General features: G+C 50.2%; 1 protein-coding gene across 1 annotated transcript in view; it reads left to right on the top strand.

Annotated features, from left to right (window-relative positions):
• The window catches only part of PGAP2 (post-GPI attachment to proteins 2), a 29,095-nt gene extending 5,561 nt beyond the window's left edge, over window positions 1-23,534 (top strand). Inside the window, 7 exon segments of the mRNA XM_015435395.3 lie at window positions 4,982-5,000; window positions 7,951-8,125; window positions 14,201-14,383; window positions 21,055-21,307; window positions 21,443-21,549; window positions 22,190-22,298; window positions 22,498-23,534. Of these exon segments, the coding sequence (XP_015290881.1) occupies window positions 4,982-5,000; window positions 7,951-8,125; window positions 14,201-14,383; window positions 21,055-21,307; window positions 21,443-21,549; window positions 22,190-22,298; window positions 22,498-22,628 (977 nt within the window). The 3' untranslated portion in view covers window positions 22,629-23,534.
• Window positions 23,535-24,053: the final 519 nt, after the last annotated feature.

Below are 24,053 nucleotides of genomic sequence, written 5' to 3'. Positions count from 1 at the left end.
TGTGGAAGGATGAGACTTCCTTCCAGAGAAGCAGCAAAGTTGGAGTCAGAGCTAAGCTTTAGTTGTAGATCTGCTACTTTTTATGTCTTGCCTAAGTTATTTAACTCTTCTCTGCCCCAATTCCTTGTCTATGACATGGGAGCAATACTTTGTATTTTGTTTTTTTTTTTTTCAAGGTGGAGTCTCACTCTGTCACCCAGACTGGAGTGCAGTGGCGCAATCTTGGCTCACTGCAACCTCCGCCTCCCGGGTTCAAGCAATTCTCATTCCTCAGCCTCCCAAGTAGCTAGGATTACAGGCTTCTGCCACCACACCCGGCTAATTTTTGTATTTTTAGTAGAGATGGAGTTTCACCATGTTGGCCAGGCTGGTCTCAAGCTCCTGACGTTAAATATTCCACCTGCCTTGGCCTCCCAAAGTGTTGGGATTACGGGCCCGAGCCACTGTGTCCAGCCAATACTTTGGCTTTTAACCATAGCATTTAGTCTAATGCATTTAATGAATTTACTGCTATATTCATCTTTTTTTTTAAGTCTCACTCTGTCGCCCAGACTGGAGTACAGTGGCGTGATCATGACTCACTGCAGCCTCCGCCTCCCAGATTCAAGTGATTCTCGTGTCTCAGCCTTCCTAGTAGCTGGGATTATAGGTGTGTGCCACCACACCTGGCTAATTTTTGCATTTTTAGTAGAAATAAGGTTTTATCGTGTTGGCCAGGCTGGTCTCAAACCCCAGACCTCAGGTGACCCACCTGCCTCAGCCTCCCAAAGTGCTGGGATTACAGGCGTGAGCCACTATGCCTGGCCCATTTTTCCCACTATACCAGTGTGAAAGTTAAATTCTCTTTTCCTATTAGTATTATTTTAGTGATCTCCCTAGAAATTACCACATGCATTCTTCACTTACCAAAGTGTCATGCTAATAAATACCTTTACAGGAAGGATAGAGTTTCCTGAGATGGAGGCAGGAAGAGAAAACATTTCAAGCTAAATGAACAGGGAAGCAAGCAGATGAACAGGGGAAGATTTAATTCTTTTTTGAGTCAGAGTGAGGCTAGAGCAAGATGAGTGAGCTGGGGGTGGGTGGTGTAAAGCCATCCAGGAAGGATGTCTTGGTCATGAAAAAGATCTTTGAGAAGAACAAGAATAACTCCTCCTTAAACCAGGAAGAACACTGATTTTCCTGAGGCTTCCCAGGAAGCAGTGGCAGAGCTTGGTCTAAAGCTGGATGTCTTTAGCAGTCTGTGTCCCTGCCTCTATACCTACCCTAGCCATGCTTACTTTGTCTCCTTTCTCTTCCTCAATCTCTGCTTACCTGTCTAAATACTGCCCATTCTTCAGAACCCAGTTCTATTAAATCAATGCAATGAATATTTTTTCTTTTTCTTTTTGTATTTTTATTTTTAATTTGTATTTATTTATTTTTTTGAGGTGGAGTCTCACTCTATCGCCCAGGCTGGAGTGCAGTGGCGCAATCTTGGCTCACTGCAACCTCTGCCTCCTGGGTTCAAGCAATTCTCCTGCCTTAGCCTCCCAAGTAGCTGGGATTACAGGCACCCGCCACCAGGCCTGGCTAAATTTTGTATTTTTAGTAGAGATGTGGTTTTGCCATGTTGACCAGGCTGGTCTCGAACTCCTGACCTCAGGTGATCTGCTCACCTCAGCCTCCCAAAGTGCTGGGATTACAGGCGTGAGCCATGGCATCTGGCCCAAGAACTCCTTTTATTTCTTTTATCTTCCCTCATGTAAATCAAGGTAGACAAGGTCTTTCAAATTGACAGTGAAATAAAGAGATTCAGAGAGGGTCCATGACAGCCAAGGTCAGACAATACAGAAAAAGCTCAGGACAAGTTCAGACTGTAGCTGACATGTCTAATCATAATGACCATCATGTATTGAGTACCTTCTACATGCCTGGCACACTGCTAAATTACCTTTAATACAACAACCCTATGATGTGGATATTCCTTTTTTTTTTTTTTTTTTTTTTTTGAGACAGGGTCTTGCTCTGTCACTCAGGCTATTGTGGAGTGGTATGATCTCAGTTGACTGCAACCTCTGCCTCCAGAGTTCAAGCAATCCTCCCACCTCAGTTTCCTGAGTAGCTGGGAGTACAAGTATGTGCCACCACACGCGGCTAATTTTTTGTATCTTTTGGTAGAGACGGATTCACCATGTTGCCTAGGCTGGTCTTGAATTCCTGGGCTCAAGTGATCCTCCTGCCTTGGTCTCCTAAATTGCTGTAAACCACCACACCCAGTGTGGATATTCCTAAATCAGTTTTACAGGCTGGGCACAGTGGCTTATGCCTATAATACCAGCACTTTGGGAGGCCAAGGAAGGAGGATCGCTTGAGCCTATGAGTTCAAGAACAGCCTAGACAAGACAGTGAAGACAGTGAGACCTTTTTTTTTTTGAGACACAGTCTTGCTCTGTTGCAGCGGTGCGATCTCGGCTCACTGTAACCTCTGTCTCCTGGGTTCAGGTGATTCTCCTGCCTCAGCCTCCCGAGTAGCTGGGACTACAGGCACACACCACCACGTCCAGCTAATTTTTATATTTTTAGTAGAGACAGGGTTTCATCATGTTGGCCAGGATGGACTCAATCTCTTGACCTTGTGATCCACCCACCTTGGCCTCCCAAAATGCTGGGATTACAGGCCTGAGCCACTGTGCCCGGCAAGAGCTTGTTTTAAATAAATAAAATCATTTTAAAGACAAGGAAACAGAGGCTCAGGGCTGTATGGTGAATTGCCCATATTTCCCAAATCACCAGAAAATTAAAGAATTAATCTAAATTAGAGCACCTCAAGGTTTGGGCATTGGGGGTAGTCTAGAGGCAGGAAAAGGGGACCCAGCTCAGGGAATGGTACTTAGGGCCAAGAGAACAGACAAGGTGTCAAGAAAGGGAACAATGGCCGGGAGCAGACACCCCTGGTTGGAGCTAGAGGAAGAGGATGACGTGAAACCCCAAGGCAGAAAACCTGAATCTAGTTGCCAAAATTGGAGGGAGGTGGTTCTTTTTGTAAAGTTTTACTAGTCCATTTGTCCTGGCACCTTAAAGAACAGGATAGGGGAGAATTCAAAATCAAGAAAAGTAGTTTTTAGAATAAGACACTCTGAGTGTGCACTCTCTCCAGACTTCAGAGCCCCTCAGAGTGTCTGAGGTATCTCTGGGTCCTCCAGCATTGCTCCACATGAGGCCTGTCAAAGAGAGGGCCTAGGCTGGGTGAATGAACCAAAGTGAATGCACGAAAAAGAGCTCTGGCAAATTAACCACCAAATGCTAAGTGGCATTAACAGCATATAGTGGATTATGGGAATTATCTCAGGTACCAGACTTGAGTCCTGGTTCTAGCATTTATTAGCTGTGTAAGTAGGTAACTTGGTTTCCCTGTTTTCCATTGGTAAAATGAGGATATTAAATAGTATCTACCGGCGGGGGCCCTCACCTGTAATCCCAGCACTTTGGGAGGCCAAGGCGGGTGGATCACCTGAGGTCAGGAATTTGTGACCAGCCTGACCAATGTGGTGAAACCCCGTGTCTACTAAAAGCACAAAAATTAGCTGGGCATGGTGGTGCCGCCTGTAGTCCCAGCTACCTGGGAGGCTGAGATAGGAGAATCGCTTGAACCCGGGAGGTGGAGGTTGCAGTGAGCCGAGATTGTGGCACTGCACTCCAGCCTGGGTGACAGAGTGAGACTCTGTCTCAAAAAAAAAAAAAAAAAGAAAAAGACAAGACCAGGCAACGCCTGTAATTCCAACACTCGGAAGCCGAGGTGGGGGCAGATCACGAGGTCAGGTCACCAGCCTGGCCAAGAAGGCAAAACCCCATCTCTACTAAAAACTACAAAAATTAGCCGGGCGCGGTAGCAGGCGCCTGTAATCCCAGCTACTCGGGAGGCTGAGGCAGGAGAATCGCTTGAACCCTGGAGGCGGAGGATGCGGTGAGCCGAGATCGTATCTATTTTCACAGGTTTGTTTTTTGTTGTCGTTGTTGTTTTTTTAGACGGAGTTTCGCTCTTGTCGCCCAGGCTTGAGTGCAGTGGCGCGATCTCGGCTCCCTGCAACCTCCGCCTCCCGGGTTCAGGTTCAAGCGATTCTCCTGCCCCACCCTCCCAAGTAGCTGGGATTACAGGCGCCCGCCACCGCGCCCGGCTAATTTTTGTATTTTCAGTAGAGACGGGGTTTCGCTATGTTGGCCAGGCTGGTGTCAAACCCCTGACCCTAGGTGATCCGCCCGCCTCGGCCTCCTAAAGTGCTGGGATTACAGGCGTGAGCCACCCGGCCCTCACAGGGGTTTTATGAGGATTAAATAAATGAGATAACATAAAAAGTAAGAGTGCCTGGGACATACTGCGTGCTCAGAATGTGTTATTGCTAAGGATTTAAGTGGAAAAGTGCGATGTTAGATGTGACTAGCTTAGAGGTCCTCCACCCGCTGCAGATGCTCTGACTACCCCCGTGCCCTTGCAGGAGAGATGCTTGGTCTCTTCACCCTCCTTTCCCGTTGGGGTAGATGGTCTTTGCAAAGGGAGCCAGGGGTCCCCCTCAAGTTCTTTTATGGGTCAGTCATGGTCAGGGTAGGGAGGGAACTCTGGCAGTTGGTTTTTGGGGATCAGTCCTCTCATTGTGGAGAGACCTAAGGCTGGTGGCCGGAGATCCTCTTTCTGCGCTGTACACAGGACAGGGCGCCCTCTCCTGAACAAAGGCGGGAACAGCACTAGGCCAGACTTTCTGGGATGTGCCTTACCGGCTCTCATTGCCTGCAAAGGTGCTATGACCATTGCTGAAATGTCCCCAACCATCCTGGCGAGCAAAGTTTGGGGGAGGGGCGCTAAGGCTGAGAGGAAACTGGCTTAATGTTTCAGAAGGGCGAGGCTGGATTATTCGGTTAGAATGGAGGTGCGGGGCAGGAGAGACGGGCGGATGAGAAAGAAATCCGGCCCCTGTTGAATTAATTTTGTGTTCTTTCAACAGGTGATGGAACGCAGCTGAGCGGTAAGGCGACAAGGTGGCTTATCTAACATGCTAAACTCAGGTATCCAGAGCTCTTACGGCTGCCCGCACGCAGCCGAAATTAGTGGGGGCAGTCCCGGGCTATAAAGCATAGTTTGAGGATACACCAGATTGAGGGGCAGAGCCACGGGTCGGGGTCTCCAGAAGCGGGGAGGAGCCACCGGAGGATCTGGGCGCAGTTTCCTCTCTAAGTTCCGCCCCGAGAGCGCCGGCCCCGCCCCCGCCGTTCGCGCTCTGACCAGCCCGCAGAGTCAGCCCCCGACCCCGGGCCGCCCGGGCCCCAGGGTTCCGCCGGCAATCTGGCCACCACCGCGTGGGTGAGTATGGGCATGGGTGTGCTGGGCTGCCGGGCAGCCCCACTCAGGGGAGCTTGGCCGCGCGGTCCGGCCTCTGCAGGGCCGGGCCCCACGCTCTGGGAGTCCTGGTGCCTGCCCTGCTATCGCACACACTCTGTTTCCCAGGAACTGCTGCTGTCTGGACTTGCCGAGCTGGCCCCCTTCTTCTCCCTCCCCAGCATGGGGCCGGGTGTGCAGGGGTTGAGCTTTCCCTTCTTTATTCCACGGGGCCTCCTGGTCAGGAGCCCTAGGTGGGGAGGATGGGGCCCCAGGGTTGGAACCCCATAGACTAGTTTTGAATGGCAGCTCTGCCATTTATTAGCCTTGGCCTTGAGTGTTTTGAACCTCCCTGAGCCTCAGTTTCCTCATCTGTAAAATGGAAATATACAGGCTGTAGCACCTACCTCATAGAATTATGGTGAGGATTAAAAGAGACAATGTGTATCAAGTACAGAGCAGGGAGCCTAGTATTCCGTAGGCACTCAGTAAATGTGGGTTCAGACTCCAGGCTGAGAACATCTCTAGGGACTTTGGAGCTGAGGTAGCTCCAAAGAAAGCGATTTTCAGCTAAGTAGTACCTGTGAGGAATGTAGAGCTGTCTGCAGACTGAACAATTGCCCTTCAGCTCCACCGTGAGGTGTGGAGTAGAATGACCAAGTTGAAGGACCTTAGAGGTAATCTAAACCCTGTGATTCCCATGTTGCCGAACTGTGGAAACAGATCTAGAGTGGTTAAGTGGCTTGCCAAAGGTCACACAGCTAAATGGGAGGCCAGGCATACCTCCAAGAATTGGAATGGACTGTCCCTTGAACCTCCTCATCAACTCCTGATTTGGGCAGTGCCTCTTCATTCCCTGAAGATCTAGTTTTCAATTTGGGAATCCTAGTGGTTCCTCAGAGATCTACAGCTGCAAGCTTCAGGGATGGATGTTGGGAGGGAAGACTAGTGCTACTGCAACTTCAGAGTCTAGTTTTGGGCTGAGTGAGGAAGATGTTCCCCATCTAGGGCCTTAAGGGACTCAGAGTCCATTTAGGGATGATCCAGGGAATGTTTTTTTTTTTTTTTTTTTTTTTCTGGGAGGGTCACCAGAGCCACTTCCAGTTCCCTGGGGAGATCCCTGATGCTCCTAAAAGGGAGATAGGAACTTGAGCAATTGGAGCAGGCTGCCTGATCAGGCCTGGCAGCTGGGGGAAAATGGGTGAGGATGTGGAGGCGTAGCCACCTGGCTCGTTCTGGAATGCTAGGATGCCAACCTAACTGAGATCAAGGTTCTTTTTGAGGGTGGGACTAAAGGGAGAGTCTTGTGGGTGGGGCCCGGAAGAGTTGGGACTTGATTTGACAAGGCCTTTGAGCCCAGAAGGGTATATTCTTTATGTGTCTGGAGCCAGCCCTAGCTTGGCAACAAGCAGCCAGCGTTCCAGGGATGGCTTCTCTCCAACTCAGCATAGGGCTTTGAGGAAGAACCTTTCTCTCTCTCTGAGTATCTTGGTTTCTCTATCTTTACAATGGGAATAGGGCTAACTGCCTCATCTATGTAGAATTTGGTTTTTCCTTTTTTTCCTCCTGTGAACAGGCGCCTCTTCTGCCTCTCTCACTCCAGTCCTAACCTGACCTTTCTGTCTCAAGCTCAGACCCAGAGAGGAAGGGGTCAAGGAAGGCCAGAGTTGCAGTGTGTAACTCTTTGTGGGTCCCACATGTATCTGTTATGTGATCCTGAGAAGATTCCTGCCCCAACTTTCCCTTCTGTACACTGTGGGGAGCTGAGCTAGGATTGTTGGTATACGCTTATTTGTTATAGTTCCTGACCTTAGCTACCCTTATCTAAGGGGGAAATCACAGTCCCCAGGAACCCTCATCTGTTCACAGGAGGGTGGTGTGGACAGCCCCCTGGGTACTGGGGAGCCTCCAGAAGCTGACCAAGCAGCTCTCTCCAGCAAACAGCAAGCCCAGGCTAGCACCAGACCTGATTCTGCAAAGCCTTTCATTCTCGGGGCACGTGAGAGAGCAGGTTGGGACAAGCAGAGGGCTCGGGGTTCTGTCAGCTTCCATGGAATCCCTGCCACTGTGGACTGCGGTGCAGGCACACAGAGCACACAGAGCCTGGGAAGGGACTGAAGGTGCGGGAGGGCCCTGGGCCAGTGGGGAAGCAATGAGAGCTGATGAGAGGCCTTGAAGCCTGGAGGCTGGGCCTGAGGCTCAAAGGCCTGGGGGAGGAGATGGGCCATTCCATCCACTGGTAGGTTTTAGGGTTGGTTCTTGAAATAAGTAGAGACACTTAAAGCAACTTCTCTAGTCCTAGGCCTGTCAAGCTAGGCAGAGAGGAGTGAGGAGAAGCTCTCCCAATCCATTCAAGCTTTATCCTAGCACAGATTTGGTTCATTGTCTTCCCGCTGAAATTGAGGTGGAATGTTGTCTTTCAATTCTGAGTCAGTCTTCCTCATCCAGGGCAGGAGCTATCCAAGTTTAGGCAACTTCCTTCTCATACTCCCCACCCCATGGCACACAGCTAATTTTAGGACTGAGCACAAGGGCTGACTTCATCACTGAGTCCCAGCCTTGCTGCCTGGGGCCCTGACAGCATGCCACTCCATCCCCAGGTCTGACAAGATGTACCAGGTCCCACTGCCACTGGATCGGGATGGGACCCTGGTACGGCTCCGCTTCACCGTGGTGGCCCTGGTCACAGTCTGCTGTCCACTTGTCGCCTTCCTCTTCTGCATCCTCTGGTCCCTGCTCTTCCACTTCAAGGAGACAACGGCCACACACTGTGGGGTAGGGCATGGGGACACTGATACCTCATATTCAGGCCGATCTGGATCTTCTTTAGATCTTGAATATCTTTTAACAAGATTAGCCAGCTCTCCGTTGGGGCCCATCAAACATATGGGGCTGCTGGGGGGCTGCCTGCAAATTGAAATCTCAAGGGTTAGTCTCCCTCCGCCTTCTGTGAGGTTCTGGAGGCTGGAGTCACTGAAGTGTAATATAGAGTCAGTAAATGAATTATAACAGAGTTTGACACATGTCCCACCCCATTTACTTTGATATCCTAGAGAAAGGAGTCTCACATCTTTCTTCCTGCCCCACGCCCCATATCCCTGTCCAGAGGGCAGACCTAGAATCAAATCCTTACTTCATAGAAGAGCAGATTCTGGAACCCCAGGGTTTTCTGAGAAGTGGAGAGAGAACAGGATTGGGCTAGCGAGTATTTTGGGCCTCTTAATGTACCACTATGGGCTTCTGCCTGTCTGTAGGAATGTAATTCAGTATACGTGTGTGTGATTGTGAGGGTCATGACTGTTTGAGTGGGTTGTATGTGAGAGAGACTATATCTGTGCCTGTCTGTATGGAGATCTGATTATGTAAATGTGTATGTGTCTTGGGGTGAGTCCCATGGCCTCTAAGGTTCCATAGATGTCTGTGTACCCTCTGGACAGGGATATGGGGCACGGGGCCGGGAAGAAAGATGTAAGACTACTTTCTCTAGGATATCAAAGTAAATGGGGTGGGACATGTGTCAAACTCTGTTATACTCGTAATTCATTTACTGACTCTTTATTACCTGAGACAGAGACCCAGCCTCAGTTTCCTCATGTCTGAAATATAATGGATTAGCTAGGCATGGGGGTGTGCACCTGTAGTCCTAGCTCCTTGGGAGCCTGAGGTGGGAGGATTGCTTGAGCCTAGAAGTCTGAGGCTGCAGCGAGCTATGGTTGTCTGACTGTACTTCAGCCTGGTGACAGTGAGACTCCCATCTCCAAAAAATAAAATAGGGTTGATAATTCCTGTCCTGCTCCTTCCCAGGTCTAGTGTAGAGCTCTAGGTAAGGAAGGATGGGAAGGTAGTTTAGGGAGGATGATGAAGTGTGAGGAGCAGAAGAAGGAGGCGGCGGAAGAGACTGTCAGGTTGGAAGGCAGGGCAGGAAATGAACTTAGCCTAGGGAGAGGCAGGTTCTGCATATGCATCTTTGGGGTCCCTCAGAGTTCTGAAGGCCCCAGCCAGCTGGATCTCCCCTTCATGTAAAGAGCATCTGCTTCAGAGAAATGACTAGGATTAGCAGTGTGGTCTAGCTGCGAGTATGGGGTGGAACCTCACTTCTTTTCTTTATGTGACTGGAGTTTCTGCTCCTCCTGATTTGTCAGTGGGTAGACATAGGTGTTGAGGTATGGACACCCAATCTGATGAGACCCGGGGCTGGGAGCTATTAGAAAGAACTGAAAGAAAAGGGCGAACAGGTAATCTGAAGGGAAGGATTACCCTTTCCTGACCTAGTGCTTATCTCAGATAATGCATCAGATGTTCCTGTTACGCTAGCCACTCCTGATCATCCTGCAAAACCCTGCCCAGCTAGCTCTAAAATGTCTTCCCTATCCTACTTGTGGCTAACTTAATCACTGTCTCCTCTGGGTGCCCACAGTTCCCTGTGTTATCTATCACATAATATTTGTATCTGTCTTCCCCACCAGATGGGAATCTCCTTGAGGGTGGGCACTGCATTTGAGTGAGAAAGTATTTGGGGTTTTTTTTTGTTTGTTTTAGAGGCAGGGTCTCATTCTGTCGCCCAGGCCAGAGTGCAGTGGCATATCATAGCTCACTGCAGCCTCAGACTCCTGGGATCAAGCAGTCTTCCTAACCTCAGCCTCCTGAGTAGCTAGGACTACAGGTGTGAGCCACCACACCCAGCTTAATTAAAAAAAAAAATTGTGGAGATGGGGTCTCGCCATGTTGCCTAGGCTGGAGTGCAGTGGCATGATCATAGCTCACTGCAGCCTCAACCACCAGGGCACAAGTAATCCTCCTGCCTCAGCCTCCTGAGTAGCTAGAACAATAGGTATGCACAACCATGCCCAGCTAATTTTTGTGTATGTGTGTGGAGATGGGGTCTCACACTGTTGCCCAGGCTGGTCTTGAACTACTGACCTCCAGCAATCCTCCCAAAGCACTGAGATTATAGGCATGAGCCACTGTGCCTGGCCAGAAAGTGTTGGTTGAATAAATGATTAGGACTCTCTAGCCCAGTGCCCTGGGGAAAGGAAGGGATGGTATAAGTCAATCATAGTCCAAGCAAAATTATAGTATTTGTATGGCATATGGAGTTAAACAGTCTAGGCTGTTTGCTCTGCCCCTTGTGGCTGACTCCAAGGGCTAATGGCATCAATAGCCTTGGTTTATTAGCTAGGTTACTGCATACCTTGCATGCCTATTACCTGTTCTTGGTATACCAGTTAGGGAATTAAGACATAGATAGTTGCTGGAGTACTTGGTCCCTCTGGAGCAGTACTAGGTCTGTGACCCTGAGGGTATGTTGTCCCCACTCCCTGAGACTAGGGTGTTGGTTCCACCTTGGAATTTTTATATTTGCTCTGCATTTCCTACTCAGAGTATCTCAGAAATGGCCAGCCCTAGGAATAAAAGAAGCAAGCTAGTCCATCATATCTATAATTGATTACTTTGCCTCTGCTCACAGATCCCCAGTGATGGGGAGCTTCCTTCCTCCCCAGGTAGCCTGTTCTAAGGAAGCTTAATAACTAATAATTAGCCTTTTTCTTTTCTTTTCTTTTCTTTTTTTTTTTTTTTTTACTGAGACAGAGTCTCACCCTGTTGCCCAGGCTTGAGTGCAGTGGCATGATTTTGGCTCACTGCAGCCTCCGCCTCTTGGGTTCAAGTGATTCTCCTGTCTCAGCCTCCCGAGTAGCTGGGATTACAGGCACCCGCCACCACACCTGGCTATTTTTGTATTTTTGGTATTGATGGGGTTTCACCATGTTGGCCAGGCTGGTCTCAAACTCCTGACCTCAGGTGATCCACCTGCCTTGGCCTCCCAAAGTGCTAGGATTAAAGGCGCGAGCCACCGTGCTCAGCCTCTTTTTTTTTTTTTTTTTTCTTTTCTTTTCTTTCTTTCTTTTTTTAAATAGAGATAGGGTCTCACTATGTTGCCCAGGCTGGTCTTGAACTCCTGAGCTCAAGTGATCCTCCTGCCTCAGCCTTCCAGAGTGCTAGGATTACAGGCTTGAGCCACTGTGCCTAGCCCAAGCTTTTTCTTTCTTTCTTTCTTTCTTTCTTTCTTTCTTTCTTTCTTTCTTTCTTTCTTTCTTTCTTTCTTTCTTTCTTTTTTTTTTTTTTTTGAGGCAGGGTCTTGCTCTGTTGCCCAGGCTGGAGTGCAGTGGCACGATCTCAGCTCACTGCAACCTCTGCCTCCTGGGTTCAAACCATTCTTATGCCTCAGCCTCCAGAGTAGCTGAGATTACAGGTATGCACCACCACACCTGGCTCATTTTTTGTATTTTTAGTAAAGACGGGGTTTCACTATCTTGGCCAGGCGGAGGCTTTTACTTATAGTGAGTATGTACCTACTTTCCCGTGAGTCTCTGCCTTGGCCCTGGCTCTTCTTTGATAGCTGTAGAACTATTCTCTCCTCATGGCTTCAGGTCAGCCCTGCAGAGACAAGAAGACAGTAATGAGGGGCCTCGAGTCTATCTTCTTTTTTTTTTTTTTTCTCCAGACGGAGTCTTGCTCTGTCACCCAGGCTGGAGTGCAATGGCGCGATCTCGGCTCACTGCAACCTTCTCCTCCCAGGTTCAAGAGATTCTCCTGTTTCAGGCTCCCGAGTAGCTGGGATTACAAGTGCATGCCACCATGCCTGGCTAACTTTTTGTATTTTAGTAGAGACAGGGTTTCACTGTGTTACCCAGGCTGGTCTTGAACTCCTGAGCTCAGGCAATCCAGTTCCTTCAGGCAACCTTCCCAGGACATGGTTTCTAGGCTCTTCCCTATCCTGAATGTACCCTTGAGCTTGACCCAGTTCGTCACTATTCTCTGCCGGGCCTTGATTTGGGTGTAGGACTCTAGGTGGCCTGGGCAGTAGAGACAAAAGCAGGACTATTAATTCTTTTTTTTTTTTTTTTTTTTGAGACAGAGTCTCCCTCTGTCGCCCAGGCTGGAGTGCAGTGGCCGGATCTCAGCTCACTGCAAGCTCCACCTCCCGGGTTTACGCCATTCTCCTGCCTCAGCCTCCCGAGTAGTTGAGACTACAGGCGCCCGCCACCTCGTCCGGCTAGTTTTTTTTGTATTTTTTAGTAGAGACGGGGTTTCACCGGGTTAGCCAGGATGGTCTCGATCTCCTGACCTTGTGATCCGCCCGTCTCGGTCTCCCAAAGTGCCGGGATTACAGGCTTGAGCCACCGCGCCCAGCCTCAGGACTATTCATTCTTATTCCTTTCTGTTAGACCTCTGTTGATGCAGTCTGAGCTGCCATTAGCTGTTTCTGCACAGGTGCAGGCTGAACATTTCTATCTCATATTTAGGCTTGTCGAGATCTCTTTTGTATCCTGCTTCTATTATCATAGGATTTAGCCATTTCTCCAGTGAGGCCCAACAGGCCTTCTCAGTCCTGCTCTAACAGAAAAGGGCCAGATCCCTCTTTGCTTTCTCTCTTTACCTTATTGGAAACCTGCCTGCATCCCTGGACATAACTCTCGGAAAGGTCCCTGCCCCCATCACTGGCAAAGAAGCTACTGCCAGCTGACCTCAGCCACTATCACATCTTACCTTTGCACAGTGTTCTAGGATTTATGACATATGCTTGTTGATCCTGGGAAGGATGTGTGCCTGGGCAGGCGTGGAGAATTGAGTACTGTGGGCGGGAGGGCAGGCCCTGAGGAACAGGGAGTGGGACCCTCCAGTCTTAGAATAGTCCCAGTCTGGCTACAACCTTCAACCCAAGACCCAGATTCTTCAGCACCGAGTGTGAGTGTTGCTTCGTGAGGCCCCCACCCCGACCCCATTCCTGGGTCTCCTTAGTGGAGGGAAGTATGAGTCCCAAGGGGAGATAGGGTCCTAGGCCTTTTAATATTAAGCCATCTCCGTCTGCCCCAGCTTGATCCAGAGGGAAGCCCAGCTTGAGGGGTCAAAGTGGTTGGGCAGTGGAGTTGTGAGGGGGAGTTGTCTACCAGGAGGGGGAAGGGATTGGAAGAAGCTCAGTTCCCTGGGTCTGGGTCTGATCTGGACAGAGGCCTCCTGGGTCTGGCCCAGGACTTCAGGCTGAAGCTCAGCAGAGAAGGTTTCCATGACCCTCAGATTCCCCCAAATCTTGGATTGGGTGACATTGTGTCTCCTCAGATAGGGAGGAGATGTAGGTCTGGGCCTTCACAGGGACCTGGTATTTTAGGTTCAGGGTACCACTGGCCTGAGGCTTGGATCATTCAGAGCCTGGGGGTGGGATGGCTGGCAGCCTGTGTCCCCATTGAAATAGGTTCTGGGGCACTCCCTCTGTTCCTAGTTGAACTTGGGTAAGGAGCAGGAATGTGGTCAGACAGGGTCAGTAGGAGGGCTTTGGCCTTTCTGAGCCAACGGCCCTTTGTTAGCTGGCCTGAAAGAAGTCTTGACTTAGAACCTGAAGCTGTCAGGTGGCAAGAGGCCTTAATCCTGGTGTTTGATCCTGGCATAGTTCTGGGCCTCAGTCTCTCCTTCTGTGGAATGGGAATAATAACCTTTCTACCTCTGACCCTTCTCCTGAGTGGCTATGAGGGTTGTGAGAGTGAAGTGGGCCACCAGAGCTCCCTGTCCAAGCCACCGGGAGCCTCTCTTCTGTAGGCTCTTCAAGAGGTGGACCTAGAGTATCAGGGTGCCAAGGGGATTCCTAAGCTCTGACCCTGCCTGTCTCTGCTGCTTCTGTCCCATCTCCCTCTGTTTCTTCTCCTCTGCACTGTCTTCCTTTTTCCCTTAGGCCTTTTCTACCCTTTCTGCTCTGGCTTTTCCTTATACTCTAAGGAGCCATCTCTGGAAAAGGCCCCACTTTCCTAGGCCCAGGTATCCCACCAGGCCCCAAGTTGTATCCCTCGTGCTGCTTAGGCCACGCCCTACAGGATGTTCTCTGCGGCCTCCCAGCCTTTGGACCCCGATGGGACCTTGTTCCGGCTTCGCTTCACGGCCATGGTCTGGTGGGTCATCACTTTTCCTGTGTTCGGCTTCTTCTTCTGCATCATCTGGTCCCTGGTGTTCCACTTTGAGTACACAGTGGCCACTGACTGTGGGGTGAGTGCCAGCTCCCCAGCCCCTGGGTCAGGACCAGGTCAGGAGGTGGCAGTTAGGGTAGAATTAGATAGTGGAGAGCAAGTGGAGGGTCAGAGAGAGGGAAAAGGACAAGGGGATGGGGAAGGGTAGGTAAGTCAGAGTCAGAGAGAATTCATGGGGGGAGACTCAGACAGAATAGAATCACAGTCCTCCCTGAGTTGGAGATGATGATAGAAATACAAGGGAGATGCTGGGCGCAGTGGCTCACACCTGTAATCTCAGCACCTTGGGAGGGCGAAGCCAGTGGATCGCTTGAGTTCAGTTCGAGACCAGCCTGGGCAACATGGTGAAACCCCATCTGTATAAAAAAATGCAAAAAAATTAGCTGGGTGCCCTGGCATGCCCCTGTAGTCCCAGCTACTTGGGAGGCTAAGGCAGGAGAATTGCTTGAGGCTGGGAAGTGGATGTTTCAGTGAGCTGAGATCACGCCATTACAGTCCAGCCTGGGTGACAGCAGTAAAACCCTGTCTCAAAAACGAAACAAAATAAAAAAAAACAGCAGGCTCTACACCGTGGCTCATGCCTATAATCCCAGCACTTTGGGAGGCCAAGGCAGGAGGATCACCTGAGGTCAGGAGTTTGAGACCAGTGTGGCCAACATGGTGAAACCCTGTCTCTACTAAAAAAATACAAAAAAATTAGCTGGGCATGGTGATGTGTCCCTGTAATCCCAGCTACTCAGGAGGCTTGAGGCAAGAGAATTGCTTGAACCCTGGAGGCGGAGGTTGCAGTGAGCCGAGATTGTGCCAAAAAAACAAAAAACAATAACAGTGCAAGGGAGTGGGGGGTTAGAGGGAGGTGATGGGGGAAGGGAAGGGTTTGGAGTGGGCAGGAGAGATCATGAGAGGAAGGAGACAGATTGGAAAGGAAGCCAGGACTGAGGAGGTAAAGTGAGACCAGAAGATGGGAGATGTAACAAGTAGCTTTGGCCCAGACTCAGGGACTGACCTTGGAGGATCCATCCTCAGCTCTGATCTGGATCCTCAAGCTTTGTTTTTCCGACTGGCAGCCCCGGGCCCCACAACCTGTGTCCACACAGGATCTGCCAGCCAGAAACCTGGATGGACTTCTGTCTCCCAGAATCAGTCCACTAGGCCTTTCCTGAGGGCCCAGGGATAAAGGTTCTGTGCTAGGGGCATGGAATTAGATATGGACTTGCCCTTAACATCTCATTGTTACGAGAGTCAGTCCTTAGACACAGACTGTCACAACACAGTGACCTGGGGTTCCTATTATGATAAAAAAGAGTACAGTGACTGTGGGGCTCAGAGGAGGCACTTCACCCAGCTTGGAAATTGGGGATCACTTTCTTCTTGGAGGAGGGGACATTGTTGCTCTGTGGTAAAGAAGGCTTTTTGTGAATGCCAGGCTGACAACTTTTGATATTATCCAGAGGGCAATTTTTATCAAGAGCTTTGGAGGATTTTAGGCAGGAAAGGGACATGATCAGATTTGTGCTTTATGTATTTAATTATTTAGAGACAGGATCTCACTCTGTCTCCCAGGCTGGATTATAGTGACCTGATCTTGACTTATTGCAGCCTTGACCTCCTGGGCTCAGGTGATTCCTCACCTCAGCCTCAGCCTTGGGTAGCTGGGACTACAGGTGCATGCCACCATGCCTGGCTAAGTTTTATATTTTTTGTAGAGATGCGGTTTTGCCATGTTGTGTAGGCTGGAGGTTTGTGCTTTAGAAGACCATTCTAGCTTCTGAGTGGAGAACAGCTTTAAGGGCAGGGGCAAGACTAGGGTATAAGGAGGCTAGTGCAGTAGCTCATGCTACTGGGGGAACCAGAGCTAAGATGCATACTGTGAGGATAGAGAGGAGGGATGGAGTCCAGAGAGGTGTAGAAAGTGGGATTGACAGCAATTGGAGTTTTTGTGCAGTTGGCATGGGGCGGGGGACAGTAGGGTAGCTAGAGAAGGCATCTATAATGTGGGGGGACTTTTACCTGAGGCCAAAGGAATGAATCTCATGGTGAAATGTGAGGTGCTGTGAAAGGGGATTTTGGGGAACCCTGTCTTTATACCATATGAGTTTCTGATCTACTGTCCTATCAGAAAGGGCTTATCCTCCTGTCTCTCAGTACTCTTAGCTCTGGGCACATGGGGAAGTTTGGGGTGAGCTGTGTACCTGGTTTTTCATAGCTCCTGATGTTGCTTGTTGCTGGTGCAGTCGGTGAGTGGGGAACTTGTGTGCTGGGAATGGGGCTGGGGGTAGGAGTACATGTACCTGATTATATGTATGTGTCTGTGTGTATGTGTGCGTGTGTGTGTATGTGATGGAAGAGACAGTCCTGGCTCTTAGAATCCCACCCCCATCCGTAATCTGAGAGAAGCTCATTAAGACAGGACCAGCAGCCACAATGCCCTAACTCTCATTTCCTTCTGAGGCCTTCCCCAAACTCTGTATTGTTTCTCCCCAATACCCATTCCCAACAGTGGTCAGGGTTCAGGGCCCTTGAATCCTTTAGGCTCTCCCAGTCAAGCTTTAAATGGTGGTCCTGTTTTCCTTATAGTTGAGATTGGGGAGTAGTTTTCAGAATGAATATTCCAGGAAGCAGAGGCAACACTCTGACTAACCCAACTCGGAGTAACTCAACACAGAAAAATCTAGTAAGGAAACTTGGAGGTTCCTGCCTCTCACCCATAAGCAGACCTTCCCATGCTCTGTGGCCATGTAGGTCACAGCGTTTTTGCATTCTTTACAGGAAATTTTGTCTTCTGAAAACCATCACTTATTGTACTTACTGCATGCCAGATACTGCAGATGTTTTATACATGTTATATTTAGAATTCATATGGCTGGGCATGTTGGCTCACACCTGTAATCCCAGCACCTTGGCAGGCGAATCACTTAAAGTCAGGAGATCAAGACCAGCCTAGCCAACATGGTGAAACCCCATCTCTACTAAAAATACAAGAATTAGAGGCCGGGTGCCTGTAATCCCAGCTACTCGGGAGGCTGAGGCAAGAGAATTGCTTGAACCTGGGAGGTGGAGTTTGCAGTGAGTTGAGGCCACACCGCTGCACTCCAGCCTGGGCAACAAGAGTGAAACTCCATGTCAAAAAAAAAAAATTAGCTGGGAGTGGTGGCACCTCTAGTCCCAGCTACTTGGCAGGCTGAGGCACGAGAATCGCTTGAACCTGGGAGGTGGAGGTTGCAATGAGCCGAGATTACGCCAATGTACTCCAGCCTGGGCAACAGAGCGAGACCCTGTCTCAAAAAAATAAATAAATAAAGAGAATTCATAAACACCCTGCAAGGTAGGTGGTGTTATATCTATTTTACCAATGAGGAAATTGGAGCTCAGAGAGGTGAAGTGACTTGCTCAAGGTCACCCAGCTAATAAAGGCAGAGCTGGGGTACAGACTCAGCTTTGTGCAGTTCCTGAGCCTCTATGCTGCCCCCTCACATTACTCAGAGTGCATGTCTGAGCCTGGTCTCAAGCTATGATATCTTAAGCTATGGCTTTGAGGCCAGCATCTTCTCTCCCAGAGCTCTGCATTTAGCTTCCTCTGACAGTGCAGAGGGGAATCCATCTCCTTTTTTGTGGAGGCTGTGAAGCCCCCTGTCTAGTCTTGCCCCAGGCCTACCTGTGGGTTGCCCTGTGAGCTGCCTGCAGCATTGCTCACCTTCTCAGCAGTCTAGCATCTCGTTGAAAGAAAGGAATGATGGTCCTTCAGAACTCCACTTCCAAAGACTGTCCCTCCATAGTTAGAGCAAGTTCATTCCCTTGCTGTGTTACTGGGCTCTGGCACTGTGCTGGCCCTCTTTGGAGGTCTGCAAAAGTGCACAGAAAGTGTGGGCAATGTACTAGACATTTCCACAGTTTGGGAATCTTTTAAAAATGCATATTCTTGCTGGGCATGGTAGCTCACGCCTGTAATCCCAGCACTTTGGGAGGCCGAGGCAGGCGGATCACCAGTCAGGAGTTCGAGACCAGCCTGCCCAACATGGTGAAACCCCACCTCTACTAAAAACACAACATTACCTGGGCGTGGCAGCAGCTGCCTGTAATCCCAGCTACTCGGGAGGCTGAGGCAGGATAATTGCTTAACCGCAGGAGGCAGAGGTTGCAGGGAGCCAAGATCGTGCCACTGCACTCCAACCTGAGCAACAGAGCGAGACTCCATCTCAAAAAAAAAAAAAAAGCATATTCTGGCCTGGCGTGTTGGCTCATGCCTGTAATCCCAACACTTTGAGAGGCCGAGAGCGGTGGATTGTTTGAGTCCAGGAGTTCTAGACCAGCCTGGGCAACATGGCAAAACCCTGTTGCTACTAAAAAACAAAACAAAACAAAACAAAACAAAAAAACTCAAAAAATTAGCCAGGCATGGTGGTGGCTACTTGGGAGGCTAAGGTGGGAGAATTACCTGAGCCCAGGAAGTAGAGGCTATAGTGAGCTGAGATCATGCTATGGCACTCCAGCCTGGGCAACCGAAGTGAGACCCTGTGTCCAAAACAAAAACAAAAACAAAACGGCTGGGTACGGTGGCTCACGCCTGTAATCCCAGCACTTCGGGAGGCTGAGGAGGGCAGATCACGAGGTCAGGAGATCGAGACCATCCTGGCTAACACGGTGAAACCTCATCTCTACTAAAAATACAAAAAATTAGCCGGGCGTGGTGGCGGGCGCCTGTAGTCCCAGCTACTCCGGAGGCTGAGGCAGGAGAATGGCGTAAACCCTGGAGGCGGAGGTTGCAGTGAGCTGAGATCATGCCACTGCACTGCAGCCTGGGTGACAGTGCGAGACTCCGTCTCAAAACAAAACAAAAAACAGATTCTGGCCAGGTGAGGTGGCTCATGCCTGTAGTCCCAGCACTTTGGGAGGCCAAGGCAGATGGATAGCTTAAACCCAGGAGTTTGAGACCATCATGGGACACATGACGAAACCCTGTCTCTACAAAAATTAGCCTGCTACTCAGGAGGCTGAAGTGAGAGGATCACCTGAGCCCAGGAGGTCAAGGCTGCAGTGAGTCATGATCATGCTACTGCACTCCAGCCTGGGTAACAGAGTGAGACCCTGACTCAAAAAGGGGGAAAACAAAGTGAAAAAATTTAAAAATGCAGATCCTCAGGTTCCAAGCCTTCTGCAATTTCAAACAATTCCCCCAGTGAGGTGTATGGGTAATTAAAGTTTGTGAAGCACTGCTTTAGGCCCTGAAGTCTAAGAAAGCCTCTTCCCATCTTTGGCTTTCCTGTACCTGTCTAAACCATTGTTCAGTCATCCTCCATCCTTTCACCTCTCAAACAAGGAAGACGCCAGTCCCTGCAGCTGTGTATTATCTCCTCCTTTTTCCTCAGCTTTAAGGACTGAGGCTTCAATAGGAGTTCCAGGCATTGAGAAAGATGGATGGTGGAGATGCACGAGAACATGGTCATTTCCTTAGACTACCCCAGGTTAGGAGCACCCATTTTCTTTTTTCTTTCTTTCTTCTTTCTTTCTTTCTTTCCTTTCTTTCTTTCTTTCCTTTCTTTCTTGTCTTTCCTTTCCTTCTTTCCTTTCCTTTCCTTTCTTTCCTTTCCTTTCTTTCCTTTCTTTTCTTTCATTCCTTTCTTTCTTTTCTTTCCTTTCTTTCCTTTTTTTCCTTCCTTTCTTTCCTTTCTTTTCTTTCTTTCTCTCTTTCTTTCTCTCTTTCCTTTCTCTCTTTCCTTTCTTTCCTTTCGAGACAGAGTCTCGCTTTCTCACCCAGGCTGGAGTACAGTGGCGTGATCTCGGTTCACTGCAAGCTCCGGCTCCCGGGTTCATGCCATTCTCCTGCCTCTGTCTCCGAGTAGCTGGGACTACAGGCGCCCACCACCACGCCCGGCTAATTTTTTGTATTTTTAGTAGAGACAGGGTTTCACCGTGTTAGCCAAGATGGTCTCGATCTCCTGACCTTGTGATCCGCCCGCCTCGGCCTCCCAAAGTGTTGGGATTACAGCGTGAGCCACCGCACCCGGCCTTTTTTTTTTTTTTTTAGTAGGGATAGGGTGTCGCCGTGTTGGCCAGGCTGGTCTTTAACTCCTGACCTCAGGTGATCCACCCATCTTGGCCTCCCAAAGTGCTGGGATTACAGGTGTGAGCCATCATGCCCAGCCTACCCACTTTCTTAATCATGATCAGAGCAGGGCTGCCATTCTACCACCTTGGCACACCTGCCTAGAGGAATCAATGGCGCTGGGAGCAGACTGAGCAACATCTTAGCTGACCAGTGAATCCAGCACTTTTCTAAGGAAGCTCAGATAGTCTGCGACTCATCCCTGTCCTCTAGAATGAATCTGAGGTCTTGGAACTCACCCAGGGTCTTAGTGGAGGCACAGCTCTGAGCTATGGGTGTAGGGTATCTGAACCCATCTTCACACTGACCAAACACAGGCAGGTTCCAGTCTGCAGGGGAGATGGAGAAGGTCCCACCATGCTCCTGCACAAATCCCAGGATAGCTGGGGAATGAGAATCCAGCACTTTGGGCCTAGGACCTGGAAGGAGAGGTCCCTTGGGAGAGGTGTGGGGACATCTGAAGGAGGACTTCCTGGAAGGGGAGGGACTGGAGCAGAGGCCAGAGTGATTTTGTTAGATGGAGAGAAGGTTCTCCACATGGGCGGGGCTGGCAGAGGCAGATGCCCAGACAGGTCACAACTCTCTAGGTGCCCAATTACCTGCCCTCGGTGAGCTCGGCCATCGGCGGGGAGGTGCCCCAGCGCTACGTGTGGCGTTTCTGCATCGGCCTGCACTCGGCGCCTCGCTTCTTGGTGGCCTTCGCCTACTGGAACCACTACCTCAGCTGCGCCTCCCCGTGTTCCTGCTATCGCCCGCTCTGCCGCCTCAACTTCGGCCTCAATGTCGTGGAGAACCTTGCATTGCTAGTGCTCACTTACGTCTCCTCCTCCGAGGACTTCAGTGGGTGCCCGGATGAGGGAGGAGTGGGGAAGGGTTCCCTGAGGGGAGGGGCCTGCCCCTACCACATTCGGACCCCTCCTACTTAGTGGTGTGGGCACTCCCTGCAATGTGGCTCCCAATCCTCTTTCCCTCTAGCCATCCACGAAAATGCTTTCATTGTGTTCATCGCCTCATCCCTCGGGCATATGCTCCTCACCTGTATTCTCTGGCGGTTGACCAAGAAGCACACAGTAAGTCAGGAGGTACGGTCTATCCCTAGCGGGGGCTCCAAGCAACCCAGAAGAAAATCAAGGACATCTGTCCTCAGGATTTGGGTAATGGTGAGGTGGGAACTAAGTTCTAATGGGAACCCTGGCAGAGGGGTGCTGGGGTTGGGGCTGGGGCTTGGTGACAAACTGAGGGTGGTTGGTCAGAATCTAGGACTAGAGCACTGTGTTTGGGTAGTGTGGGAGACTGGAGAATAGAAGAGATGGAGGCTGCAAATGGGGATAGAATGAGGAGTCGCATCTAGGCGGCAGTGAGTTAGGAACAGTGTCAGGGGACTGTGGTCTGTCATAATTTCAGCGCCCCACATGTGTATATGGGTTTCTTTCCCCGCACAGTATTTGGACGTGGGGTTGGTGGGTGACTCCATGTAACTTTCATACTCCATCCCCCTGAAGTGGAAGGGGCAGGAATACCACTGCTCCTTGGCCCATCACTCCCCCAGAGGCAGGGACGTCAACATGTTCCTCATTCTTGCTGCCCCTGCCTGTGCTCCCTTCCATGACCACTAGTGGGAGCCAAGGGAGATAAGGCCCAGCCTTAGGAGCTAGAGCTGAGAGGGGAGCCCTAGCTCTCATCCCAGCAAGCTGCAGAGTGATCAGACAGCCCATTCCCTAGGATCGGAAGTCCTACAGCTGGAAACAGCGGCTCTTCGTCATCAACTTCGTCTCCTTCTTCTCGGCGCTGGCTGTCTACTTTCGGCACAACATGTATTGTGAGGCTGGAGGTGAGGTCAGGATAGGATCCACAGGCAGTCATGAGTGGCTTCGGGGCAGCAGTGATGTTTTTGATAATGGGCAATGGTCTTGGGGACTGACTGCCATTGTGTTCTCTGTGGCAGACTAATGGTGGTGTGATTTATCAAGAGGCCCCTGAGGGGGTAGCAGGAAGTTCATCATGCCCTGTTCCTTGTGTCCTCACAACAGTGTACACCATCTTTGCCATCCTGGAGTACACTGTTGTCCTAACCAACATGGCGTTCCACATGACGGCCTGGTGGGACTTCGGGAACAAGGAGCTGCTCATAACCTCTCAGCCTGAGGAAAAGCGATTCTGAACCCTTCAGTCCTGCTTGGGAGGAGGAAGCCCACTGCCCAGAAACAAGAAACAAGATACCATTCTGGCCTTCCCCACCCTACATCCTCTCTTGGCCTTACTGAAGATGGGGGAAGGGTAAGAAGGAAGGGCATAGGCCAAGGCTCACCCCAGTGCTGCTGGCTTCTCCTCTCCACCCCTCATATGGGCATGGGGTCCTCAAGCAACATCACCTTTACCTGAGAGGCCCCAAGAAGCTGAGCTGGCAGAGAGCTCCACCATTTGGTGCTAAAAAAACGTCCTGAGGTTCATGACCACCACCCACTTTCTGGCCTTTACATAGTCATCTTTCACTGAGGTCAGGAGCCCCTGAGCAGTTGCTGCTCCCTGACAACCACAGCCATTTCTCTCCACGGGGTCATTCACAGGACTAATGTATTTCATGATCTACTGTGCACATCCAGGCCTGTGGCCACAGTCCCCTGCTAAAGCTGCTCAGGTGTTCTAGTCCTGACTTCACCTTTTTGATGTGGTGTGCGCCCTATGGTATGTACCCTTCCCTATCTGAGCCTCAGTGTGTCCATGTGTCTGATGGGGGATGGGTGGGCTGTATGATTTCCAAGGGCTCTACTCAGAACCAGTCAGTGGTTCTGATGTCATTGGGTGGAGGTGGTGTTTTGTACCTAAAGGATGACCTGCTCCAGAAACAGCACCAGCACACCATGTGTTTTCTTCTCTCTTCTGAAAGTTCTGGCTTATAGACCCCTCCCCTCCTTTGCAAAGGTATGGGATAGAGGGGTCAGATGCAGATTTCTACTGTAAAATGGGCTCTCTGGTATCTCCTGTCTTCCCTACTGCTCCAAACCCTAAATTTTGGTTGTATGTTTTGTTTTAAAGGAAAATAAATTTTTTGGGGGGGCCAACAGTCGCTTAGGCTTGCCAGTCTTGGGGCTCATCTTGTTTGATAGGAACTGGGAGAGAAACAGGCTCAAGAGTGGGGAGGGAGTAAGTCCATGGCAGGGTATGACTCCTAGCAGCATCCCCCCAATCCCCCTTAGGTCTGGAGTCTCCTAAGGCTGGTCTAAGCCTCTGTTTTGGTGAGCAGGAGTGACTGAGCTATCTGTAATGATTCTAGGACTGCAAGCTAGGACACCTGGAAGTCTTCAGTTGAGGCAGAGACCTGGGTTCAAACTCCAACTCCTGTTAAAGCACTGTCCTCTTGGTGATGTGAGGTACAGCTCTCAGATGCATGACTGTGAGAGCATCTGCCTTTAGGCTAATGGCTCTCAACCTCTCCCTTTCTGAGTCCTAAGATCAGGAAGTCTTTCCTCAAGTTTTGTGTCTGAGTCCACTATAGCATCTGTGACTGGGCCCCAGAGCAAGACTGCCCCCTCCAAGGGAGCCTAGAGCTTTGTTAGGGAAATTGGGGGGTGAGGGGACCACAATG

The sequence above is a fragment of the Macaca fascicularis genome, chromosome 14 (genome assembly GCF_037993035.2).
Source record: "Macaca fascicularis isolate 582-1 chromosome 14, T2T-MFA8v1.1".
Classification (NCBI taxonomy): domain Eukaryota; kingdom Metazoa; phylum Chordata; class Mammalia; order Primates; family Cercopithecidae; genus Macaca; species Macaca fascicularis.
This window is presented reverse-complemented; position numbering and strand designations above follow the sequence as displayed.